At 44.6% G+C, this 24,342-nt stretch overlaps 2 protein-coding genes across 2 annotated transcripts in view; both read right to left on the minus strand.

The window, feature by feature from the left end:
• Positions 1–6,553, minus strand: part of heca (hdc homolog, cell cycle regulator) — a 44,938-nt gene extending 38,385 nt beyond the window's left edge. Inside the window, exons 1-2 of the mRNA XM_084314692.1 lie at positions 6,168–6,553; positions 48–1,107 (exon numbers count right to left, since the gene is read on the minus strand). Coding sequence (XP_084170818.1) covers positions 48–1,107; positions 6,168–6,327 — 1,220 coding nt within the window. The 5' untranslated portion in view covers positions 6,328–6,553. The remainder of the gene's footprint in view (positions 1–47; positions 1,108–6,167) is intronic.
• Positions 6,554–8,441: 1,888 nt separating this feature from the next.
• abracl (ABRA C-terminal like) lies at positions 8,442–24,342 on the minus strand. The gene is made up of 3 exons (XM_084314682.1): positions 24,265–24,342; positions 14,156–14,221; positions 8,442–12,147 (listed from the first exon to the last, which is right to left on the minus strand). Exons 2-3 carry the CDS (start codon positions 14,214–14,216, stop codon positions 11,969–11,971), a joined length of 240 nt encoding a protein of 79 aa, XP_084170808.1. The 5' UTR covers positions 14,217–14,221; positions 24,265–24,342; the 3' UTR covers positions 8,442–11,968.

The raw sequence follows: 24,342 nt of genomic DNA on the forward strand, positions 1-24,342 counted from the left end.
CCTAAACCACACTCTACCTGTCCCCTCACCCCTCCATCACACGCTACCTGCGTAGCTCCTCTCCCTGGCCCGCCTGCGCGTCGTCCTCCATGCGGACGTGGTAGGTGTTGAGCTTGTGACGGGGGATGTGCGTGAGGAGCTCCGAGAGGTCCAGCCTCCTCAAGAACTGCACCGGGTGAGAGTGGCTCCCGTCGACCCCCCCGCCACCGGGGGCGAGTCGGTGCGGCAGTGGGAAGGCGAGGGACAGCGGGAGGGGGAGGACAGAGCCGGGGTCCAGGTGGGAGCCGCCCACTCCACCCGAGGCTCCCAGGGAGCAGCCGCCGCTCCGGCCAAGGACGACGCCACCGGCCAGGAACTGCTTCCTCTGGTTCTCCATGTGGACGGCCGACTTCAGGAACTCCCCGAGGTGCCGGGATCGCGGGCCTCCCCCTGCTCCGAAGGGAGCGGTGGGGGAGAAGAAGGAGAAACCCGTAGGAGGGGACAGTCCCGGGGAGTTGCAGGGGGACTTCTGAGAAGGTCCCAAGGTGAACAGTCCCCCTGTAGTGTGCCCTCCTCCTCCTCTCTCCATAGAGTTCGGACAGTCCACGGACGATCTGCGAGGCAGCTCCTGGCTGGAAGCCCTATGGGCTAGTTTACCCACACTCCCTCCTCCACCTCCTCCTCCCCCAAGCGGTTTGCTTTTCTTGGGCTCCTCGCAGAGCCCGTCCACAGTCCCCTGACACCCGGCACCGCTGACCCCGGCCCTGCCCAGGCCCCTCTCCGAGGGCTTCTTCTTACGCTCGTCCTGCGTGCGCTTTATCTGGTACCAGTCTGTGTCCTTCTTGAGGTGTCCCTGACCGCAGCGGCAGGAGCAAAAGCGGAAGGCCAGGTCGTAGCCCTTCTTGGTCCACATGTTCTGACGACACTGTTTCTCATTCCAGGAGCGTGCACGCCCGATACAGTTGAACTGGACCAGAATGGAGCTCTCCCACTCATAGAAGCACTGCCGGTGCATCCAGTTGCCATAGGGACAGAGCTCACTGTTGCAGAGGACGCGCTGGTAGTCGTCCTTGTCCAGGTCGATGGGACGAGCCAGGCTGCACACCAGAGGGGTTGCGCAGGGGGCCTCTGGAGGAGAGAAGACACGGTATGATTAAAAACCGCAACATCATTCAACATGTTGGGATTATGAAGGCTAATTCAATAGGGGAAAGTGGAGACAGAGAGAAGGTGGGAGAGACATAGAGAGAGAAAGACAGAGGGAGAGAGACAGAGAGAGAGAGAGAGAGAGAGACTCAAAGATATACAAAGATAGACAGAGAGAGCGCCGGCATAAATGACAGCTGGACATGGGGAATTCCTCCTTGTCTAAGTACTTGACACCTGATGAAAACATGACTTTTGCAGAGTCACTGAGTCTGTCAGTGATGTCACATCCTTAATATAGACTCAGTGATGTCACATCCCTTGATATAGACACATTTAGCCAAGGAGCATTGTGGGCCAAAATATAGACCATGGATCATCTTCACTAGCCCTGACCAGGTGTGTTACTCAAAAAGGTCATATATTCATTGTTACTCATTTCAAAAGTAATATTATTATTACTTTTCTTATTACTCTCTAGTAGGGGTGGACGGTATGGTCTAACATTTATATCACGGTATAATTTGAAGCATAGACGGTAACGGTATATATCACGGTATCATCGTTTTTGATAAAAAAAAATTTTATTTTATAATTTTTTTATAAAATATATATATTATATAATTAGACTTGTACTTGTATTATCTGCGAGACATCGCCACCACGCAACAAGCTCCACTGTCTGTGTGTACTCTAGTAGCCTCCAGCTACGGCCAGGATTCTCCGGAGCTGCACCTGGACCTATACTCGAGTAGCCTCGAGCAGAGCTACGGCCAGGATTCTCCGGCGCTGCACCTGGACCCTATTGGTATAAAGTTACTTAACTGTGCTCAGCAAGCCCTCAGCTCGAATACGCATCGAATCAGTGTTATAAGACATTGATATCAGGAGCTATCTGTAGCTACTGCTAGCTGGATATATAACGTTAATACAACGCCTCAGTGAATTATTTAGTTCAATGGGACATTTCGTTTTGAACGGTGAACTAACTTGCGTTAACGTGAGCTAACAGCTAACAGGTATCACACCCCTTCCTGACAGGCAGCGACGCGAGCAAGCGTGATTGCGAAAATGATTAAAATGTATTCGTTTCAATCAGACTATCCTGACCTGCCGCGAGCGACAGCGAACTGAGCAGCGATGTCGTCCACCCCTCAGATATTCGCTCGCTGTGTCTCTAGTTGAGCGATTACGCGGCCGAGTCCCGCCCCTAAACACTTTTTATTGGTCAAGAATCGCAGGCTGCTTTGCCCCCCCCCACATGTGCTTCCAGGTAACACACACACACAGACACACTCGGACACGCGCCGCCTCATATCAGGACAGTGTCGCGCGCGATTTCGTCTCCAGTTCGCTCGCTCGCTCCCTGTCAGGAACCGGTGTCATACACGTCTCTACTAGACTTTGTGGAGCGTTTGTTGATGTCAGGAGCTATCGGTAGCTGGCCGACTAGATACCGTTCGGTTAGACAATGCCTCATCATGTATTAAACTAAAAGTGAATAGTTGACTGGGTCATTTTGTAACGGTAGCTAAGCTAACGGTAGCTCAGGGAGACGCCGCCGTCGTCCCGTGTCCCGTCCCACTAGACTACTAGACTCGTGTTTACATGCGTGCGGTAGGGGCTGGCACGCCCACTGCGCGAAGCCTCCTAAATAACTTTTTCCAGTTCGCACATATCTATTATCTATGACTAATTCTATCTATTTTTAGGGGCAAATGCGAGTGAAATAGTCGCGCTGTGGTTACATGACATCATTGCTATCTACCGGTTACACGGTATAGTCAAAATCCATACCGTAGAGCAAATTCATACCGTTTATACCGTATACCGTTTATACCGTTCACCCCTACTCTCTAGGAGCAGTAATTTGTTATATTACCTGTTATGTTACTTCCGTTACATCCCCCAGAATTGCTTTCTTTCTTACTGTCAAAATCCGGTAACCTACCCTACATCATAGGCTACTTGGCCTGTGCATCTCTGAATGATCACCTCAAGGTGCTTTCAAACCAGACTGCTGCAATGACAGAGGAACATAGATTCATCATTAGCTCCTACTAGATACATTTTTTTTTATTATTATTATCTTTTAGCATTTTTACAGCTTTTTCCTGGTCACGCATAGAGGAGGGGGAGAACGGGAGGAGAAGACATGCGGCAAATGGTCACCGGCAGGGGCGGGGCTAGCTACTTGGGCTCAAGCCCCGAATGTTTTCTGAAAAGCCCTGAATCTATTTAAAAAAAAAAAAATTATATATATATTTTTTTTTGACAATTCATCATTGTTACATGAAAATATGTTTGCAGAAGCTAATTTCCATCTGTGGTCTATCCAGCTGCTAACTGTATTTGAGTGAGTTAAGTCTTGGTGTTATGGTAGACTCAGACCTAAGCTTTAAATCACAAACAAGTTGACAAAAACTTAATTCTTCCACCTTAGAAACATAGCTAAAGTACGGCCATTTATAAATCAAAAGGACGCTGAAAACCAGATCCATGCCTTTATCTCAAGCCAACTCGACTACTGTAATGCACTCCTTACCGGCCTCCCGAAAAAATACGATGATAACTATTTAATTGCAATGCACTATTGCATTATTTATTTTATTCTATTTTACTAACTATTTTATTGCACTGCACTATTTTACTTTGTATCAGTGATAATCAAACCGTAAACAAAGACGCATATTAACTTTCAAGGTGGTGGTATAAGTAAAAAATTGTGGTGTCAAAGTAAGCCCCGGATCTCCTACGATCCTAAATCCGCCCCTGGTCACCGGGTGTGGGAAGCGAACCCGGGACGACCGAGTCGTGACTCAGCGAGCTATATGGTGTGCTACTGGAGCGCCCCTTCCTACTAGGTACTTAATAATCATTATCAACATGTAGTTCCTCATTAGTTCCTTGGTACGTAATCATTATTAATATATAGTTCCTTCCTTGGAAACAGCCATCATTCATTCATCTGTCTCTTGTGTGGATGTGAGGTAGTGTTACAAGTGCCCATGTGCCATCATATGGTGTGTGTGTGTGTGAGAGAGAGAGCGTGAGAGAGGGGATTTAATGTGTCATGTTGTGTGTGTGACTGTGTGTGTGTGTGTGTGTTAATCCTTCCATTTCCTGTGTATCTCTCCAGTGACAGCGGTGACTAAAGCAGCACTTGTAGGCCCTACTACTGCCTTTCAGAGTAACACGTTCTGATTCCAGCTGTAGCAGTCTTTCGCTGTTGACTAAAACTTCTTCAATCAATATCTGAAATGAAAGAAGAAAAACTAAAACAAATAACCGTATTACCGTCTTTTACTATCATGCACTCTTCCACTAATTAATCTTCCTTGTCTATATTATTTACTACCTATACTAATATGTCTCTACTACTATGTGTGAGGGCTGCAGGTGTTTGGGTCACGAGCAGATAATAGGGACTCTTAGGTTATTCGTGTAACGAATAACCACTAAACTGCTAAGCAGACATTAAAGAGAAGGGGAAAAGTAAACAACAAAAAACAACCTTTACAGGTGGAAGCCTCAACATGAGTATTTTAAGAAAATAAATCAAGTCCAAAAAACTGGACAACACTCAAAGAGGTATTATAGAAATAACTGAAATAAGCCACAAAGGCACCTCCTAATAACGGAGTTAATACAAAAATAACCTAAATAACAATAAACATCCACTAAGTCACGGAGTTGGAGAGAAGAAGTGGGGACAGAATGGGTTGGAGAGTGATAGGCAACCTTCGGAACGAAGAAGCCACCTAATGATGATGAAGGGTGTTTATGTGTAGTGGACTAATGACGAAAACTGTCATAAAAAGAAACAACACACTACAATAAAAGGCTCAGCTACTAGAAAATAAAGTGCTAAAATAAGCCAGTAGCCTAAAACCAGAATGGCTACAGAAAAAGGATAAAATGCTGAACAGGGCAAAGATCAGCAAAGCCAGGCCGGAAGGGTAGCTAACAGGAAAGGAAATGAGAAAGCAGCTAACACACTGCGAGATTCAAACTTTTAAATAGACTCAGCTTTACCATAGGCACAGCTGCACTGAATCAGGTGCAATCACCTGTCCTACCACGAGGCAATTAACCACAGAGGCCAGTGATTGACAGCTGTATAAAGGCGAAGTCAAGCAAAAACCATGACACTATGCACTCAACACTGCAGCGCCAAAGTTTCAACACTGTTTGATGAACATTGTTACTCAGCTGAACGAGTTGTACCCTTCCTGCTGACTTGTTGTCTTGTAAGTCACGCTTTGGATAAAACAAACGTGTCAGCTAAATTACAAAATGTAAATTAAACAGGAAATCATAGGTGAAAGGTGTACTAGATGTACTATATAGATTAAAGGTGTACTACTAGATCGACTACATGGATGAAAGGTGTACTACTTCAAAACAACAAGAGTTGAGACACTGTTAGCATAGATTGGGAACGAATACTGTATAACAAGTGTTTCTGCACACTGGTCGTCATGCCGCCCCCCCCCCCCCCCCCCCCCCCCCAGAGTGACGCAAGTATGTATAGGCGAACTACAACAACGCATGCATTTAATTTGTACTAGAATTGCATCTAAGTGCGGCTAACATAATAATAACACGAGCAGAACACAACAATAGTCTTGCGTGTCGGTGCTTGGCTTAGTTATCCCTATATTTGGACGAGAGAGAGAGAGGGGGAGAGATAGAAGTTGAATTTGAGTGCGCAGAGAAAGACCCATGATGATGATGAGAGCAAGGCCAAGACTAGAAAACACAATGTGCGCGACATGAAAACGAGTCCCAAGATTGCATGCGGGACTGCACATCACCAACACATATACATTAGTTGTTGTTGTTATTGTTGTTGCGGTGTCAAACCAGACTGCACATTATTATAATGACGACGTTACAGCGTTATTTCCGTGCAGGACGCAAATGCTGCAACACATGCATGATGATGAGGAGTCTTCAACCCGCACGACGGCACAGTATCGAACTTCCTCGACTGTGCGCTGTTGTTTTGTCGCACTATTAATAACAACAAGTCTTCTTACCGCTCGTGCGCTCCGGCTGCGGCGCGGCGGCTGTGGCGCCCAGTAGCGGTGTTGTTGCGCCTCCTGTTGCCGCTGCACTGGCTCCATTTTCTTGCTCATCTCCACTGCTGTTTGTGCGTTTGCTTCTCTTTCCCTTGTTGTTGTTCTTCTGGTTGGGCATTTTTTTAAAAACCTGATATCAATATATACCTCCAACAACAACAACAACCTCTAACAACGACTGCCAGCGTCTGACATTTCTGTGGATTCCATTCCACGCAGCAGTTTTCGCTGTCTTTCTTTCTGACTATAATAAAGGTTGGCTGCAAATCAACATTCAACAATCATCACGTAAAACAGTCCGATTTTGTCTGCAGCTCAGCCTCTGACAGCAGCAGCCGCTATAAGGTAACCTATAGCAAAGAAGGCGTGTCCGTCTCTTGTTTTGATTCCTGTACTGTACGGATCGGTCAGGCGCTGTTTTCACCCAGCCTCCGTTACGTCACACGCCGTTGGCTCCGCCCCCACTGGCCCTGGCTGTTATTCTAGGTTATTATTAGCCTCAGAGGGGCGATGGGAGACCCAGGCATACAGGGACAGTGTTGTGAAGGGCAGGCTGGGGAATCCTGTGACACATACTGTCTGTCTGCCTGCCCCCTGTGTCTGTCTGTCTGTCTGTCTGTATCCATACGCTTGCAGTAGTTCTATCTATTACTCTATTTCACAATTTTCTTATATACTATGATTCTACTGTCACCATGTATGCATATGCTCACTACATATATTTATTGCTCCATCTCCGCCCATTACAAACATGGGTGGGAACTCTCTAACCCCCCCCCCCATCTCTCTGAGTGCTTGTCTCGTAGTGCTGACCAAGGTGGTGGATGTCTCTGGGTCTTGGCCAAGATTGCAGTGACTGTTCTACGTGCACCACCGAGGCCATGGATCAGCTTCTTACCGTCTTCTGTCCGTGGTCTGTCAAAGTGGTTTGTGGTCTGTCAACGTGGTTTCATTGCTGGGTTAAGTACTTCTATTCTATTCACTTAATATGCTTACTTCATATATCTATTCTATTCACATATATGCTTACCACTTGTATCTATTGCTATGTCCGCCCATTACAATCACGCAAGCTGTCTAACACCTGTCCCGTCTCCCTGTGAGTTGCTGTCCCGGAGTGATGACCGGAGTGTCGGACGTCCCGTGATGAAGACCGGGAGGATGCGACCCTCTCTGCGTGCCCTCCTGTCTCCCTGTCTCCAGCTGTCTCGTAGTGATGACCGGAGTGCTGGACGTCCCGCGATGATGACAGGGAGGTTGCGACCCTCTCTGCGCCGCCCCCTGTCTCCGGTTGTCTCGGAGTTATGACCGGAGTGTTGAACGTCCCGTGATTAAGACGGGGAGGACGCGACCCTCTTTGCGCCGCCCCTATGCCTCAAATAGATCCGCTATCAGCTCTATCTTTATTCTTTCAAAATGTTCAGTTGCTGCTATCAGCTCTATCTTAAATCTTTCTAAATGTTCAGTTGCTATTGCATGCACTCATCTGTTTCACTACACACATGAGTGCATGCTTACCAACTGTCCGTCTGCAACACTACTATCACCGACATCTAAGAAGGGAGATCCCCCCTTGAATTGACCCTTCTAAGGTTTCTCTCCTCCACATTGCCTGTGGTGCATTTTTTCCTATTGCTAGGTTTTAGTGAGTTTTTCCTTACCTTCGCGTGGGGTATGTCTGGGAGTGTTCGCATTGCATTCATTTATTTTGCATTTATTTTAAATTTGTTGGACCTTATGGTGTTCTTGTTTTGTTTGACTTATTGTGATGTTTCTTCTTGACTTGTTTAAAGAAGATGTGTCCGCCATGGGGACATTAACGTGTGTTGTCGGGCCTAAAAATAAATTTGATTTGATTTGCCTCTTTGGGTTTACATGAGGGCACAGACCTCTGCAGCCCATCAGTTAAATTTCCAGGCCAGCACAGACCCCATCTCCTACTGTATCCCTGTACGTCCGTTATCTACTGTAATAAATGTTTAAAAAAAAAAGTTAACCAGCCATGGAACTATATCTCCAGTATCACTCATACCAAAGTGGAGCAAACGTATACATCCTCTTAAAATGTTAAAACACTTTACTAAACTAAATACTATATAGGCCTACAGTAGTACTTAAGTAAAAGCACTTAGTTACTTCCTATCCCCGTCTGCGAATGATTTCCTGCGTTATGATTACAAATCAAATGTGCCGTTTTGTTCTGGGTTTCATTAAACAGACACGAGACGAGGCTGAAGTGAACAGGTTTTATTGGTTACATTGTACACCACAGAAATAGAAATCTCTGTTCTCTTAGGAATATCTTATTGCCAATACATGAAGACAATGGCGAAGCTGCACTTTGATGAAACTCAAATCACACAAGATGCAGGTATTATACCAGATCAGAGGAACACATCCATCACTTATTTCATTGCTGTTCTATTTATTTTGTCTATTTCTCCCACAGGTTTCCTTACTATTTGTTGTGCCACATGGACTGAATCCATAAAAAAAAACAGTACATGTTGCTTCATCCAATAGTAGGGCTGAACAATTAATCTGATTTGATATAAATCACAATATGGCCTACAGCGCAATATCCAAAATCATAGGAGGCGCTATATTTGTTAAAAGGCAAAATGTGTCAAAATACCACGCTAAATTAAGTATTTTTTAAGCGGTGCTTCAGAGATGTCTAGGCCTACAAATCATATTATATATCATATCATATGATTTGTGGGGTGATTTTCCAAAAGGAAAGGTTACATACTTAAGCTAACTGGACTCATTCACTTAGTTTAATTCATAGTATTCTCATGACGTTACCATACAAAATGACACAGGGCCACAGCTAATGTGACAGCTGTCATTTAATGACAATCACCTGCTATTTGATTACAATCACCTGGTGTTCTCGACCAAGACGTCTACGATCGAATACTACGAATAACATAATTTGAAAATAAAATTCAGCTTCAGAATGAAAAAGTCCTCAGGTTTTGATCCCAATTATGTTAGGAGTGAAACATCCAGAATGTCTTACTTTAGAAGTTTGAATATTCTCATATTCTGGTGAATTAAAAAAATATAACATTTCCATTTTCAACTAAATAAAAAATACTCAACTCATTGACAGAAATGGGGTGGATGTGCAATATGCCTTTAAAAGCACAGGCTTGCAGTACAGATATGGAATGGAAAAAGAAAATACAGAAAAGCTATAAAACACACTTGTGTTCTACCGTACATAAGACATCTAATTTAAGTCACAGGTCAATTAAACACATTTTGGTTGTCAATTAAGTCCTGAGACATTCAAAACCCAACGGTTCCATTTGGCACCAAATCACCCCAGTCATTAAACTATGCACTAGTAGAGGTGTAACCATACATCAGTCATTAAACTATGCACTAGTAGAGGTAACCATACATCAGTCATTAAACTATGCACTAGTAGAGGTGGAACCATCGATTCACATCAGTCTTATCAATTCAAAAGGCAACAATCAAATTCAATCTCTGTGACGTACGGCTTGCATACGATTCAGAGCCATTAATATGTTGTTTTCGATATCGCGGGGGGGGAGGGGGGACTAAAAAAGCTACCGGTATTTAATTCAAGTGGTAAGCGGATCTTAATAAAATTGACACCGTCATCCAGTGCGTTTATGACTTCCGACAGAAATGATCACATAGTTCTGACCCGGGCCACCCGTGTTTACCTGAGTCGAAGCGAAGACTTAGTGATACCGTCAGACATTGAGCAGTTGCCTTAAGAATAGAACTGGTATTGTATCCTAATAAAGCCTTTACACCCCTACGCACCAGTAAGAACTGCACAGGAATCACAATACATCCCCATTGTTAAGAGACAATGCTTGAAGTATGACTGGCAGAGGGGAAACGGTCCTGCAGGCATAGAAAAAGGCTGGGATACAAAGTATTCTTGGACAGTTTGCATAAATACAAAATTAACATGTGCAAAATTCTTTCCTGAAATACTCACACACCCCCCCCCCCCCCCCCCCCTCTAATAAAAACTGAATATTTTTTCGAATTTCCAAGGAACTGAAAGTCATATTACAAAGTCCACAAGAGGTAGGAAATATGTCCCATGTAAACAATAAGTGAAAGAAGCCATTTGATGACGTTAAAAGGATGCCGGTGGACCTGTGCTTTTTTCTCTTTTTTTTTTTCTCTACTTTTTCTCCCCATTTTCTATTTTTCTCCCATCCCAATTTCGTATTGTCCAATTTTACCCTCCCCTGTCTCGAACGTTGCTAGACTATGCCTCCCACTGGTCGGCTGCAATGTGGACCAAGCCTTGCATCACGTGTCCCCTCCGGTACACAAGGAGGCAGCTGTCGCATCTTTTCACCTGCACAGCGCGATCTCTCAGCGGCGAGGAGTAACACGTGGGAGGCTCACGCTGCCCCCGTTGCTTCCTGATTCTGCTGTACAGGTGCACCAACCGACCTGTAGGAGTCGCTGTCCACAACGTCCGATCCCCCACCCACCGGCTTTCCCACCCCCTAATACTGCCAATTGTATTAGTATGAACGACCAGCCAAGCCGGAAGCAACGCCGAGAGCTGGGCTCGAACTGCGCCACTTAGCCGCCGACCTGTGCTGTTTTCTCAAAATCAAGTACAAAAATGTCCTGTCCCAGATCAAGGTGTTCTGAGAGATCCTATGGATAAAAAAACATGATTTTCATAGAGTAACTAAACACATGGTAATTTTGCAGACAGCACTACTCAGCCTGGGTCAAGAGGGAGACGTTTGGTTCAATAAATCAAGGTGCAAATTTAACTCATGGATAAAAAAGAAAAAGAAAAACGACATTGGAATGCGGCATACAAAATAAGTTACATTCTTGACCCGTGTCTATAGTCCTAAAAGCTTTATCAAAATGCTTGGTTGACATTTTGACCCTTGGAATGGCAACAACTCAGAGAGAGAGTAAAAAAGAAAAAAAAGGCAAAAGAGAGAGATCGCTGTAGTTGGATCACCTGAAGATATACATGACTCTGAGTCTGTCCCTAACATCTGACCCCATTATGCACCTACAGTAGCTGGCTGGTACATAGTGAGGTACAGGAAGTAGGGGCCAAGCTAGAGGTAGATCTGGTTCACCGTTTGAAAAACTCTCAAATACACTTCATTGCATTTACTATCAATCTCAGTTATTTACTAAGGTCATCTGTCCCAATAAAAGCTATTGAAAATGTTTACAATAGGGATGCACCGAGAATTTCTCCAATACTAAAATCAGAAATCAAGAAACACGTCTAATGTGCCAGAAATCAAAGCCATGTGATTTTATTTGCTGCATTTGACACATTAACTCTCTAATGGAGACATTTTTATTATATCTCAATAAATCTTTGTCCAATGACCCCAAAATGACAGTCCAAGTCTATACTGTTAATTAAAAGTAATGGATCAGAACTCTGTATCAGCAGATACCCAAAGCCCTGGTATCGGTATCAGGACTAAAAAAGTGGGATCGGTGCATCCCTAGTTTACAATCATGGAAATGGCAATATTAAGATTAAATCAGTATTCATTGCATCTAGGTTTTGGTCCAACCCTCAGTATCTCTCAATGTTTCACACATCGGGACATATGGATAAATTAAGGCTTGTCGCCTGTCTGACATGATTCTGCTAAGGCTTTAACGACTGAACTGCTCAACGTATTTGAGGATTTAAAAAAAATGGGGCCAGACATGCATCATCTGCCCCTCTGTCCCGCATGGCTCTCAGCCTCTCACTCCTACAGCAGGACGATCTCCACGTGGTCGTGGACTCCCTGCAGGAGGAGCTCTCCGTCGAAGGCCACCACCTTCTTCCTCTTGGCGGCTCTCAGGGTTCCCACCAGGGCCTCGAAGATGTTGGCACAGCGGTCGTCGTCGAACAAGACCCCAAACTTCACGCACGTCTTTCCATCAGCATCTGAAACACGGGTATCATTATCATTTCGGTTATGAAACGTTTGTTGCAATACAGACCTATCTAGTGTAGTAAGGTTTCAAAACGGGGTGGTACGACCGTAGGAAGATTCAAGAGGTTTAATCGTCACATACATACACAAGACATATAGTGAAATGAAGGCGGGGAAAGGAAGTGTGTGTGTGGGGGGGGGGGCACTGGGTGCAGAACTGTTGAAAAGGGGTATATTTTATTTATTATTGTTGACTGGAACCAGAGAGGGGCATACATACAGTGAGCACAAACAAAATCCCACTACAGGGGAACAGGGAAAGATCACTTTTTGTAATGTTCAATGTAATACACACATGGTAGAAAAAAGTTAAATGAGTATTAGACCCTACCCACCGTTAGAAGCCTTCATTTGACACACAACACTGACGGGCTTAATTGATCCAACAAACTGAGCCAAATAGAAACTTTAAAAGGCTGAGAATTTCATAATACCCATGATAAATGGAAAATAATCATAAGCATCAACATTGTAATTCCCATTGGGTGTAGGGGGTTGAGGGGGATAATATCTGACCTGGATGTGAGAAATGAGAGCATTGACCCAAAAAAGGTTGAGAATCACTGACCTAGTGTTAATGTGTCTTTAGATTGTCCCGGACTCCCTTGCAACAATGCTTAGTGGTTCATAACGTTAGCAAACTACAAAAATACAGCACACCGACCTGTATGGTAATAACTGATTTCATCATCACATCGCATTAGTAGCAACACTACAGATAAAACCGATTGAAACTCATGTCCACAGTACAGTTCCAGTCTTCGTTTAGCAGAATCTGGGGTTGCGAGTAGTGTGGTGGACATGCAATTATGACACAGACCCACTCTCACTTCCAAAACAAACGGCAGCACACCGATAGAAAATATTGTTGCAAAATATCTTCCGACATGACAATGGAGCCAAGTAAAATCGATATGCCCGCAACAATAACTTATAATTGACCATACTCATTTCACCACAGCATAAACGCCCACTAGCTGTGGGCCTTACAGTGATATACTAATCATCAATCATCCTTATTGATCATCAATACTACTAAGAGAGTGGCAATACAAAGCAATAAGCATGCATACCATTTTGTTAATTTGTCCGAAACACCCCACAAAAGCCATCAGCCTCCTTCTGCTTCATAATTATTCCCAGGGTCTTTCTTGGTCAGTGTTGTATGTCCTTTGATAATCCATGAGTCATGACCTGTTGTAGACTTGTCATTTGAAAAGCTCTTTTTTACATTTCACCAGTTTTCCACCATGTTAAATGGCTGCATTTATATAGTGCTTTTATCCAAAGCGCTTTACAATTTGTTCCTCACATTTTACCCATTCACTCACACATTCACACACAGATGGCGGAGGCAAGTATGCAAGGTGCCAACCTGCTCATCTGGAGCAATTAGGGGTTAAGTGTCTTGCTCAAGGACACATCGACACACTGCCTGGTAGGAGCGGGAATCGAACCGGGAACCTCCAGATTGCCAGACGACTGCTCTACCTCCCGAGCCACCCCTGTTGTGTTGCCTATTTCACATGCGCTCAATTAATCTTCCCCATTGACAGTTTAATACACGTGCTGTTAGAACTCAAGAAGTAACCTAACAGTCACCATTACTAATTCTTCTGATGTAGGGCCACTGCTCAAAGATTGGAAATGCTCCGATACCACAGTCACTAGTACTAATTCTGCTGATGTAGGACCATTATTTGTAAAGTGCGATGTTTATAATCTTTTCCTCAAACTGAGCTACAAAATGAGGGTTCCTATATAGACCATTTCCCTAATTTAAGTTACCTACTGGTCATGTAATGTTTGCATGGCAGGTTACATGTCATGTACTGAATCATGTCATGTACTGAATCACAATATGTACTGAATCATGTCATGTACTGAATCATAACATGTACTGAATCATAACATGTACTGAATCATAACATGTACTGAATCCTGTGTTCATGTACTCACTTTTGCTGCCAAGTCTTTGAATCTCCTCCACAAGTAGGTTGACTTCATGCTGGACATTCATCGTCACTAGAGGGGAATACAAACACAAACTCCCATGAAGCATTGAGAAGCTCAGCAAAACAGACAGACTTTAAAACTGAGTGGTGTTGTGAAGTACTATGAACACAGAAAACATCATCATTTCTTTCAATTCCCACTCCTCCCGGGCAGCGTGTCGAAGTGTCCTTGAGCAAGACACTAAAACTAAGTTAACTTAACCCCTAAATGCTCCCGATGAACAGGTTGACACCTTGCATGGTTGCCTCCGCCGTCAAGTGTGTGAATGTATGGGTAAAATGTGAGGAACAAATTGTAAAGCGCTTTGGATAAAAACGCTGTATATAAATGCACCATTTACCAAATGGACTGCATTTTATCCAAAGCGCTTTACAATTTCAATTTGTTCCTCAAATTTTTTACAACTTATGCCTCACATTCACATTCAATCACACACCGACAGCGGAGGCAACTATGCAAGGTGCTCATCGGGAGCAGTTAGGGGTTAAATGTGTAGCTGAGGACACCTCCGACACTCTGCCGTGAGATGCCGGAATGGAATTTGGAACCTTCCGATTAGCCAGATGACCGCTCGACCTCCTGAGCCACTGTTGTCCCTATAAGGGCGTAGAGTTGTAGGGTGGGAGATGGTATGCAGTCTACAACAGTGGTGCTTTAACTTCTTTATGTCAAGGAACCCCCAAATGTATACACAATAGGCCAGGGACCCATCAGAGAACATAATTATTTGTTAAGATTTAAGGTTTAGTTGAGAATTCCACAACTGTCAACAGTGTAGGTGAGACGATAAAGAGTGAACGTTATGATCAGAAGTGTCATCATTCCTATACATTCTCTCATTGTGCTTCTAGTGAATAGAAAATCACTGAAATTAAACTATTCCCCATTTTGCTGGGGACCCTCCTGGAACCACACCATGGAGCCCCGGATGCATCTATTCGAAGCCTAACCGGTTCATGCTTCCGTGTTCGCGTTTTGCGAATCTGATTGGCCACTGCCGTTTCTGGTGCGATCTGATTGGCCACTGACGTTTCTGATCATGCGACATGTGCGCCCAATCGCGTGACGCGCCCATTTCCGTCTCGACCAGCAGCAAACTACCTAACGCCTAGTTTATCACTGGTTAAGCTTAGGCGACTCTTTCGAAGTTGGTTAAGGTTAGAGTTTGGAATCAGGGCTGGTGTTCTATCGCCCTGCTCTAAGACAAACTCTAACCTTAACCAACTTCGAAAGAGTGCCTAAGCTTAACCGGCGAAATAACTTGCCGTCACACGATTGGTGCGACCAGAAACATCAGTGGCCAATCAGAGCGCAAAACGTGAACATGAACGCGGAAGCATGAACCGGTTAGGCTTCGAATAGACGCGTCCCGTATGCGTGAATATTAAAGGCAACGAACTTGTGTTCAGCTTTTCGTGAAGAAATGACGTAAACACCATGATCAGAACAGCAAAAAGAAATTTCATCAACGACAAAACTGAGGAAAACAAAAACAAACCCGCGAACTTTGGAAATTACTCAATAATCAACTAGGCTGCAGTAAAAAACTTAAAACCAGATTCTCAAACATAAACATAAAGACGGACAACACGCTCATCACAGACAAGCTGGATGTAGCCAATTACTTAAACATCTTCTTCACAAACATAGCCACAACTAAAGTTACAGTGTGGGTTCGAGTCCCTGTGATCTAGTATCACTAAAGTTACAGTGTGGGTTCGAGTCCCTGTGATCTAGTATCACTAAAGTTACAGTGTGGGTTCGAGTCCCTGTGATCTAGTATCACTAAAGTTACAGTGTGGGTTCGAGTCCCTGTGATCTAGTATCACTAAAGTTACAGTGTGGGTTCGAGTCCCTGTGATCTAGTATCACTAAAGTTACAGTGTGGGTTCGAGTCCCTGTGATCTAGTATCACTAAAGTTACAGTGTGGGTTCGAGTCCCTGTGATCTAGTATCACTAAAGTTACAGTGTGGGTTCATGTCCCTGTGATCTAATATCACTAAAGTTACAGCAATATGTACTGGGAAGTATGTTGGGAATTACAGGAGTATTACTGAATAGAGAGCCTATTAGGATGCTAGATCCAAATGTGAAACACTGTGATTTGCCATATCTTGCTATGCTCGCTCATGCCTGTATTTTTTATGTCCGTTCTATTTTATAATTTTTTTACTATTTTTAAACTGAATCATTTTAAACTATTTTTACTATTTGTGTTACTGAAAACTGTAAGCGGAGAGCCTATTGGGATGCTAGATCCTAATGTGAAACACTGTGATTCTACCTGTCTATCTTTTTATGCTCGCTTATGCCTGTATTTTTTACTGTTGTGAAGCACTTTGAACTGCAACCTCTGTATGAAAAGTTATTATTATTACAACACTGGTAAACAAACTACCCTCCCACTCAGGGCATTATGGGGTAGAACACATAGTAGCATACTACAAAAACCTAGGGGTCCACAAAGACGACTTCAAACTTGAAATGGTAACAACCGATGAGGTACTCAAAAAATTGAGCGCCCTCCAACCTAACAAGGCCACTGGCCATGACAACATCCCCTCCAAATTCCTCAGAGACGCAGCAGCCGCCATCACCCCAGTCATCACACACATAATAAAACTCTATAAAACAGGGGCACGTCCCCAAGGACTTCAAAATTGCGAGAGTGACCCCTCTGCACAAAAAGGGCAGCAAATTAGACCCAGGCAACTACCGCCCTGTTTCTATTCTTACCTCCATCTCGAAAGTCATGGAGAAAATAGTCTACGAACAGGTCGAAAAGTACCTGGCGGAAAAAAATCGAATCTACGAATTCCAATCTGGCATCAGAACGTCCCACTCCACTGACACATGCCTCCTCTATTTGAACGACCACATCAAACAAGAGGTGGACGCGGGCAAATACTGCGGCATGGTCATGCTGGACCTACAAAAGGCCTTCGACACTGTCAATCACTCCATTCTGATGGACAAGCTAAAAGCAATTGGTTTTGATAGCTTATCAGTGAGCTGGATGCAATCCTACCTGGAGGGGAGAGAACAGATGGTAGAGGTAAACGGTACTCTATCCCCCCCCCTCACAGTGAGCTGTGGTGTTCCACAAGGAAGCATACTAGGACCGCTACTCTTCCTAATTTATGCAAATGACATGTCATCAGCCTGTGACTGCAACTTGTTCCTGTTTGCGGACGACTCAGCCTTGCTGGTCTCTGACAAGAACAAGTTGCAGGTTGAAAAAACCCTCAGCTCGGAACTAGGCAAAATCTGCATATGGCTCGCTGATAACAAACTATCATTACACATGGGCAAAACAGAGTCCATTCTCTTCGGTTCAAATAACAAACTCAGCAAGACCGACGGCTTCTCAGTTACAGTGGGTGACAATATTGTCACAAGGAAAGACGAAATTACCTACCTGGGTTCCATCCTAGAGGCAAATCTTTCCTGTGACAAAATGGCATCCAATGTAATAAAAAAAAGTCAACCAACGAACTAGATTCTTGTACCGGATCTCCTCTCTGGTAAACAAGAATACCCTGAAGACTCTGGCAGGAGCACTCATTCAAGGGTACTATGACTATGCGTGCACCTCATGGTACCAAAGCACCTCAAAGGCGCTTAAAACAAAATTACAAACATCACAAAACAAACTGGTCAGACTACTACTTGACCTGAACCCCAGAACCCACCTCACCCCTGCCCACTTTGACAACCTAGGATGGCTTAGAGTAGACGACAGACAGAGTACAGCAACTTGCAATGGGCCTGGTCTACAAGATACACTATATGACCGGGGTGCCCATGTACATGTCAAAATACTTCCCAAAGGTCAGTGAATACCACAACCACTACACCAGAGGAAGCTCAACAAATCATGTTAAACCCAGATTCGGCTCAAACAAGGGACTAAACACGTTTCGCAATTATGCCACAACAATGTGGAATGCCCTACCCAAAGCTGTAAAGGAATGTGAATCCCTGCCCACATTCAAAACCGCTCTTAAAAGAGCACCTACGGGAGGCTGCAATTCGGAACTGGCCACCGTAAATGCCCAAAACCCCCACCACCTCCTAATAGACAGTCTCCTCCCCACCGCATGTATATATTCCCTCCCCGCCGGATGTATATTTCTCTCCCACCCACCCACCCCCTCCTAATGTACAGTCCCCTCCCCATCATATGTATATACTCTGTCAGGATCTAGGGGTAACAGTACTGTATATTTGAATACCGTTTATGTCACAAATGTATCAGTACTAAATACCTATATAAATGTCATGTATGTTGTGCATGTCATAAATGTCTATATGAATTGAAAATGGGGGACCCTGATGGAAACAAGACAAACGTCTTTCTCAGGTCTGCATCCCCTTAACAATTGTATGTATTGAGCCGTACTGTATTGTACCCATTCTGCAATCTGTTAAATAAAGTTTTCATTCATTCATTCATTCGTTCAGCGTTTCTCTGATTGGCCACACGGCCACGTGACCGCCCGCCTGTAGCTGTTCCGCAACCGTTCCTATTTCCGGGGTAGGCCTGATTAGCCCCGACAGGCACGTGACCCGCCGCGGCCACGCCCCAGGACGCGGCAACGAGGCTGCTGTGGTTCACAGGCGCTTTCCGCCTTCAACGCCGCCCGCAGCATTAGGAAGGAGTTTGCGGCGCCTTTCACGGGAGCGATGGCTAGCTAGTTAGCACCAGCCGGGGACCGGTGTTAGCTCTCGGGACCGATGGCTAGCTAGTTAGCACCAGCCGGGGACCGGTGTTAGCAACCGGGAGTGATGGCACCAGCCGGGGACCGGCGTTAGCTCTCGGGAGCGATTGCTAGCTAGTTAGCACCTAGCCATCGCTCCCGAGAGCTAACACCGGTCCCCGGCTGGTGCTAAGCCATCGCTCCCGAGAGCTAACGCCAGTCCCCGGCTGGTGCTAACTAGCTAGCCATCGCTCCCGAGAGCTAACACCGGTCCCCGGCTGGTGCTAACTAGCTAGCCATCGCTCCCGAGAGCTAACACCGGTCCCCGGCTGGTGCTAAGTAGCTAGCCATCGCTCCCGAGTGCTAACACCGGTCCCCGGCTGGTGCTAACTAGCTAGCCATCGCTCCCGAGAGCTAACACCGGTCCCCGGCTGGTGCTAACTAGCTAGCCATCGCTCCCGAGAGCTACCACCGGTCCCCGGCTGGTGCTAACTAGCTAGCCATCGCTCCCGGCTGCTAACGCCGGTCCCCGGCTGGTGCTAACTAGCTAGCCATCGCTCCCGGCTGCTAACACCGGTCCCCGGCTGGTGCTAACTAGCTAGCCATCGCTCACGAGAGCTAACACCGGTCCCCGGCTGGTGCTAACTAGCTAGCCATCGCTCCCGAGAGCTAACACCGGTCCCCGGCTGGTGCTAACTAGCTAGCCATCGCTCCCGAGAGCTAACACCGGTACCCGGCTGGTGCTAAGCCATCGCTCCCGAGAGCTAACACCGGTCCCCGGCTGGTGCTAACTAGCTAGCCATCTCTCCCGAGAGCTAACGCCGGTCCCCGGCTGGTGCTAACTAGCTAGCCATCGCTCCCGGCTGCTAACACCGGTCCCCGGCTGGTGCTAACTAGCTAGCCATCGCTCCCGAGAGCTAACACCGGTCCCCGGCTGGTGCTAACTAGCTAGCCATCGCTCCCGAGAGCTAACACCGGTCCCCGGCTGGTGCTAAGCCATCGCTCCCGAGAGCTAACACCAGTCCCCGGCTGGTGCCATCGCTCCCGGTTGCAGAAGCATTTATATGTCTCTATACTATTTTATTTCATACAACAATGTATGCCTTTCAAATGTTAAACGATAAATGATTGCACGATAAGCGCCTGTCAACCACAGCAGCCTCGTTGCCGCGTCCTGGGGCTGCCGCGGGGCGTGGCCGCGGCGGGTCACGTGCCTGTCGGGGCCAATCAGGCCTACCCCGGAAATAGGAACGGTTGCAGAACAGCTACAGGCTGACCGCCCTAGCACACCCCTTCGCGGCAGAGAGAGACGCGGCAGCACTGGGTTTTATCACTGGAGATACATTTCTCACTCACCATTGTATTTTGCGCCATCTGATTGATTGATTGATTGAAAACTTTATTAACAGATTGCAGAATGGGTAATTATGACAATATCATAATGATGTGTTTTCTTTTTTTTTTATCCACTTTTTCTCCCATTTTCTATATTTTCTCCCATCCCAATTTCGTATCATCCAATTCAACCCTCCCCTGTCATGAACGCTGTTTCTTGCCTCCCACAAGCCGGCTGCAATGTGGACTAAGTCATACATAGCACAAGTCCCCTCCGGTACTTGAGGTAACAGCAGTCGCATCTTTTCACCTGCGCAGCTCGATCTCTCAGTGGCGAGGAGTAACGCGTGGGAGGCTCACGCTGCCCCCGACACTTCCTGATTCTACTGCGCAGGCGCACCAACCGACCTGTAGGAGACGCGGTCCACAACGCCCAATCCCCACCCTTCAGTTTCCCTCCCCGTAATACGGCCAATGTGTATTACTGCGGACGACCAGCTAAACTGAAAACAATGTGGAGAGCTGGATTCGAACACGCGAACCCAGCGTCTCCACATTGGTGGCGAGTGCCTTGCCCACTACACCACCTAGCCGCCCCTATAATGATGTGTTTTCTATATTATATCCACAATCATTCATCTAAAAAATTGTATGGGCGTAAATACATGTTAAGATATTCAAAATCGTCACAGCAGTATAGTTTGTTTATACTTCAGAAGTGATGTACAGTGACGAGTGAATCTGGTAGTTTGTTGTTAAAAACGCGAAATAACGTTACAGTTTCTAGTTCAGTCAGCATATATATATATATAGTATCTACAGGTGTGTAAAAAGGATTATATACAGGTATGTACAAACAAACGGATGTGGATACTGTAAGTATAAATAAATATATCTATGCAGTATGCTACATACAGCATTATTGTACATGCTAGCATAGTTATATGCAGCAGGTGTATAAGTAGGTATATATCAGTATATATATATATGGAGGTTTCTCTATGACAACACGTGAAACACAAATTCACTCATAATTCATAATGATTAATAATTTACATATACCTATATATATATATAAAAAATAATATATATATATATATATTTTTTTTTAATTATTATTATTATAATCTTTATTATAAATGTTTTCCTCTGTAAAAAAATGCCAGTGAATTTTTTTTTCTTCAAAAATGGCCAAAATTGACAGCTCTGAGCAGGCCTGCACTGCAGTATTGCCTGCAGTAATTATTCGTGAAGAAAACTTCACAGGTGTGACCCATTGTTAAATAAATAATAAATAACAGCGAATCAAAATAGGCTATTAACTTCATCTAAGCACGGTCTGTGTAGTTAAACTCTTGCCATTGAATGGAGGATTGATTGATTGACAGCCCTTGACATCCAATACACGGAGGTTGAATATGATTGGCAGCCTTGCAAATCCAATCAGAGATTGCTGCATTGCAAAGTCAAAACGGGTCCAGCTGCATGTCTGGAGGATAGGTTTAGCTCGGGCCAATCTCAAGTTTCTCAAGTTTCTTTATTAGTTGTCATACAGAAGTACAGAATACTTTTATACAAAATGTAACATAAAGAAGCATTTTGTATAAAAGTATTCTGTACTTCTGTATGACAACTAATAAAGAAACTTGAGATTGGCCCGAGCTAAACCTATCCTCCGGACATGCAGCTGGACCCGTTTTGACTATGTGAAAGTTGAGACTATGAGAAAGTTGTTGTTTAGTAGTTAGTAAGCTGTACAGCTATAACAAGTAAAATCAGGCTAAATTAAACTTTGCGCCAACATTAGGACCGAAGTATAAACCAGCAACTGAGCAACATGAAGAAGTGAACTTATGCATCTGGATCAGAAAAAACATTGTGGATGAAAAAGTAAGTAGGCTACAGTGCTTGTATGCTAACAGTAGCTAGCCAGCTTAGCCTACATAACAATGATAATCACCAAGCTAACTTACTGTACACACTGTAGGGCTGGGCAATTAATCAAAACAGAATCGCGATATCGATTCATAGACCTATGCAATCTCATTTCTAAGTTATGACTATTTTCTTTTATTCATTTTTTTTTTTTTTTTTTTACTTTTTAAATTATTTTATCTGGGTTGAACATGACTTGTGGAACTCCCTCTGGTGTTGTGGTCGTGGTATTCACTGACCTTTGGGAAGTATTTCGACATGCACATGGGTATCTTAGTGGTGTAGTGTATCTTGTAGACCAGGCCCATTGCAAGTTGCTGTACTCTGTCGTCTACTCTAAGCCATCCTAGGTTGTCAAAGTGGACAGGGGTGAGGTGGGTTTTAGGAGTAAGGTCAAGCAGTAGTCTGACCAGTTTGTTTTGTGATGTTTGTAATCTTGTTTTTATTGCCTTTGAGGTGCTTTGGTACCATGAGGTGCAAGCATAGTCGCAATACCCTTGAATGAGTGCTCCTGTTAGAGTCTTCAAGGTATTCTTGTTTACCAGAGAGGAGATCCGGTACAGGAATCTAGTTCGTTGGTTGACTTAGTTTTATTACATTGGATCCCATTTTGTCACAGGAAAGATTTGCCTCTATAGGATGGAACCCAGGTAGGTAATTTCATCTTTCCTTTTAAGATAAGATAAGATATTCCTTTATTGATCCCCTTGGGGAAATTCAGGCATCATAGCAGCATGGGGGAAGGGGGGGGGGTACAGGTAGTGAAAACAACACAAGCAGTGTAAACAAATAGGTCAATATAATTTACTATCTAACTAACTGAAATATACATAATTCACAGTATCACAGTATCCACATAAGGTGCAGTATGCATAAGGTAGTGTTATTGTCCTACTTGGGTTCCTATTAGTTCTAGGTCGATGTCTGGCAGCAGTCGCTGCCCACTGTTGTGGAGCCTGATGGCCACTGGTATGAAGGACTGTCCGAGGCGGTTAGTTGAGTGTCGGGGGGGTATGAGTCTGTGGCTTCCTTGTCACCTTCACCTAATATGTTTTGATCTGGTCAGGTGCGCTGTCACCTAAAATGTTTTGATCTGATCAGGTGCGCTGTCACCTAATATGTTTTGATCTGGTCAGGTGCGCTGTCACCTAATATGATTTCATCTTGTCAGGTGCGCTGTCACCTAATATGATTTCATCTGGTCAGGTGCGCTGTCACCTAATATGTTTTCATCTGGTCAGGTCCGCTGTCACCTAATGTTAATATGTTTTCATCTGTGTCCACTGACCACTGACACACAGTGGGGGATGTTTTAAAAATATTATTTAATATATAATATAATAATTTGTGCTTCACCTAAAAATTTGGTCAGCAGCCTCCACTGGTGTATATATATATAAGGATTATGCAGGTGTATTCAGACATATATGCGATAAATATACTGTATATATAGCATCATTGTACATGCTAGTTATATGGGTAGACTAGACTATCGTTTGATGTAGGTAGTGATTGATTGAAAACTTTAATTAACAGATTGCAGAATGGGTACAGCCTACAGGATAGGAGAAGTCGTTAAAGTGTTGGTGTATACGACGTGGTGTGTGTGTAACTTGACTGGCTTGGCAGACCCAGTTTAATCCGTGTGACGACAAGTTAAAACACGACGTGCAAAAGGCAAACATTCAGCAATCACTGTTAACGACAGACAGGGGAATGTACAGTGCGGAAGTGGGTGGGTTGGCACGCATTGCATTCGCGACCATAGAGTAGGAAAACTGTAGTAATAAACGTGTTTATCCCAAGTAACACTGGTGACGTGTCGTTATGTTATCGCCATAATAAGTGGATGAAATTGGGACTAATCGTAGTGATATAATTAAGATGTAGCAGACACAACTAGCCTTCTTTAGCTTTGAGAACAGGGCGGACAATGCAGAGACAGAAAAGAACTGACTGGTAGGTAGGTCAGCTGAATCCATGATCCGTAATTATTAAAAACGACCAACTAAAGCCTATCGATGCGAAACCATTTCGAAGTTTTTTTCTAGGCGTGTAGCTGATGTTTTGTGTGAAATTACCTCAGAGATGGCTGGGGGGACGGTGGACGAGTACAAAAAAAAGACAGACACCGGTGTCACTGCCTTAATAATCTGTGG

Source organism: Notolepis coatsorum, assembly GCF_963971535.1.
Source record: "Notolepis coatsorum genome assembly, chromosome: 5".
Lineage (NCBI taxonomy): Eukaryota > Metazoa > Chordata > Actinopteri > Aulopiformes > Paralepididae > Notolepis > Notolepis coatsorum.

What these genes read in the sequence shown, in the direction of transcription:
- abracl (XM_084314682.1), bottom strand. Translation starts at nt 14,216, where the DNA reads ATGAATGTCCAGCATGAAGTCAACCTACTTGTGGAGGAGATTCAAAGA. An exon ending in TCAAAGACTTGGCAGCAAAA is followed by an intron (nt 12,148 to 14,155) that starts GTGAGTACATGA and finishes CCCGTGTTTCAG; the next exon opens with ATGCTGATGGAAAGACGTGC.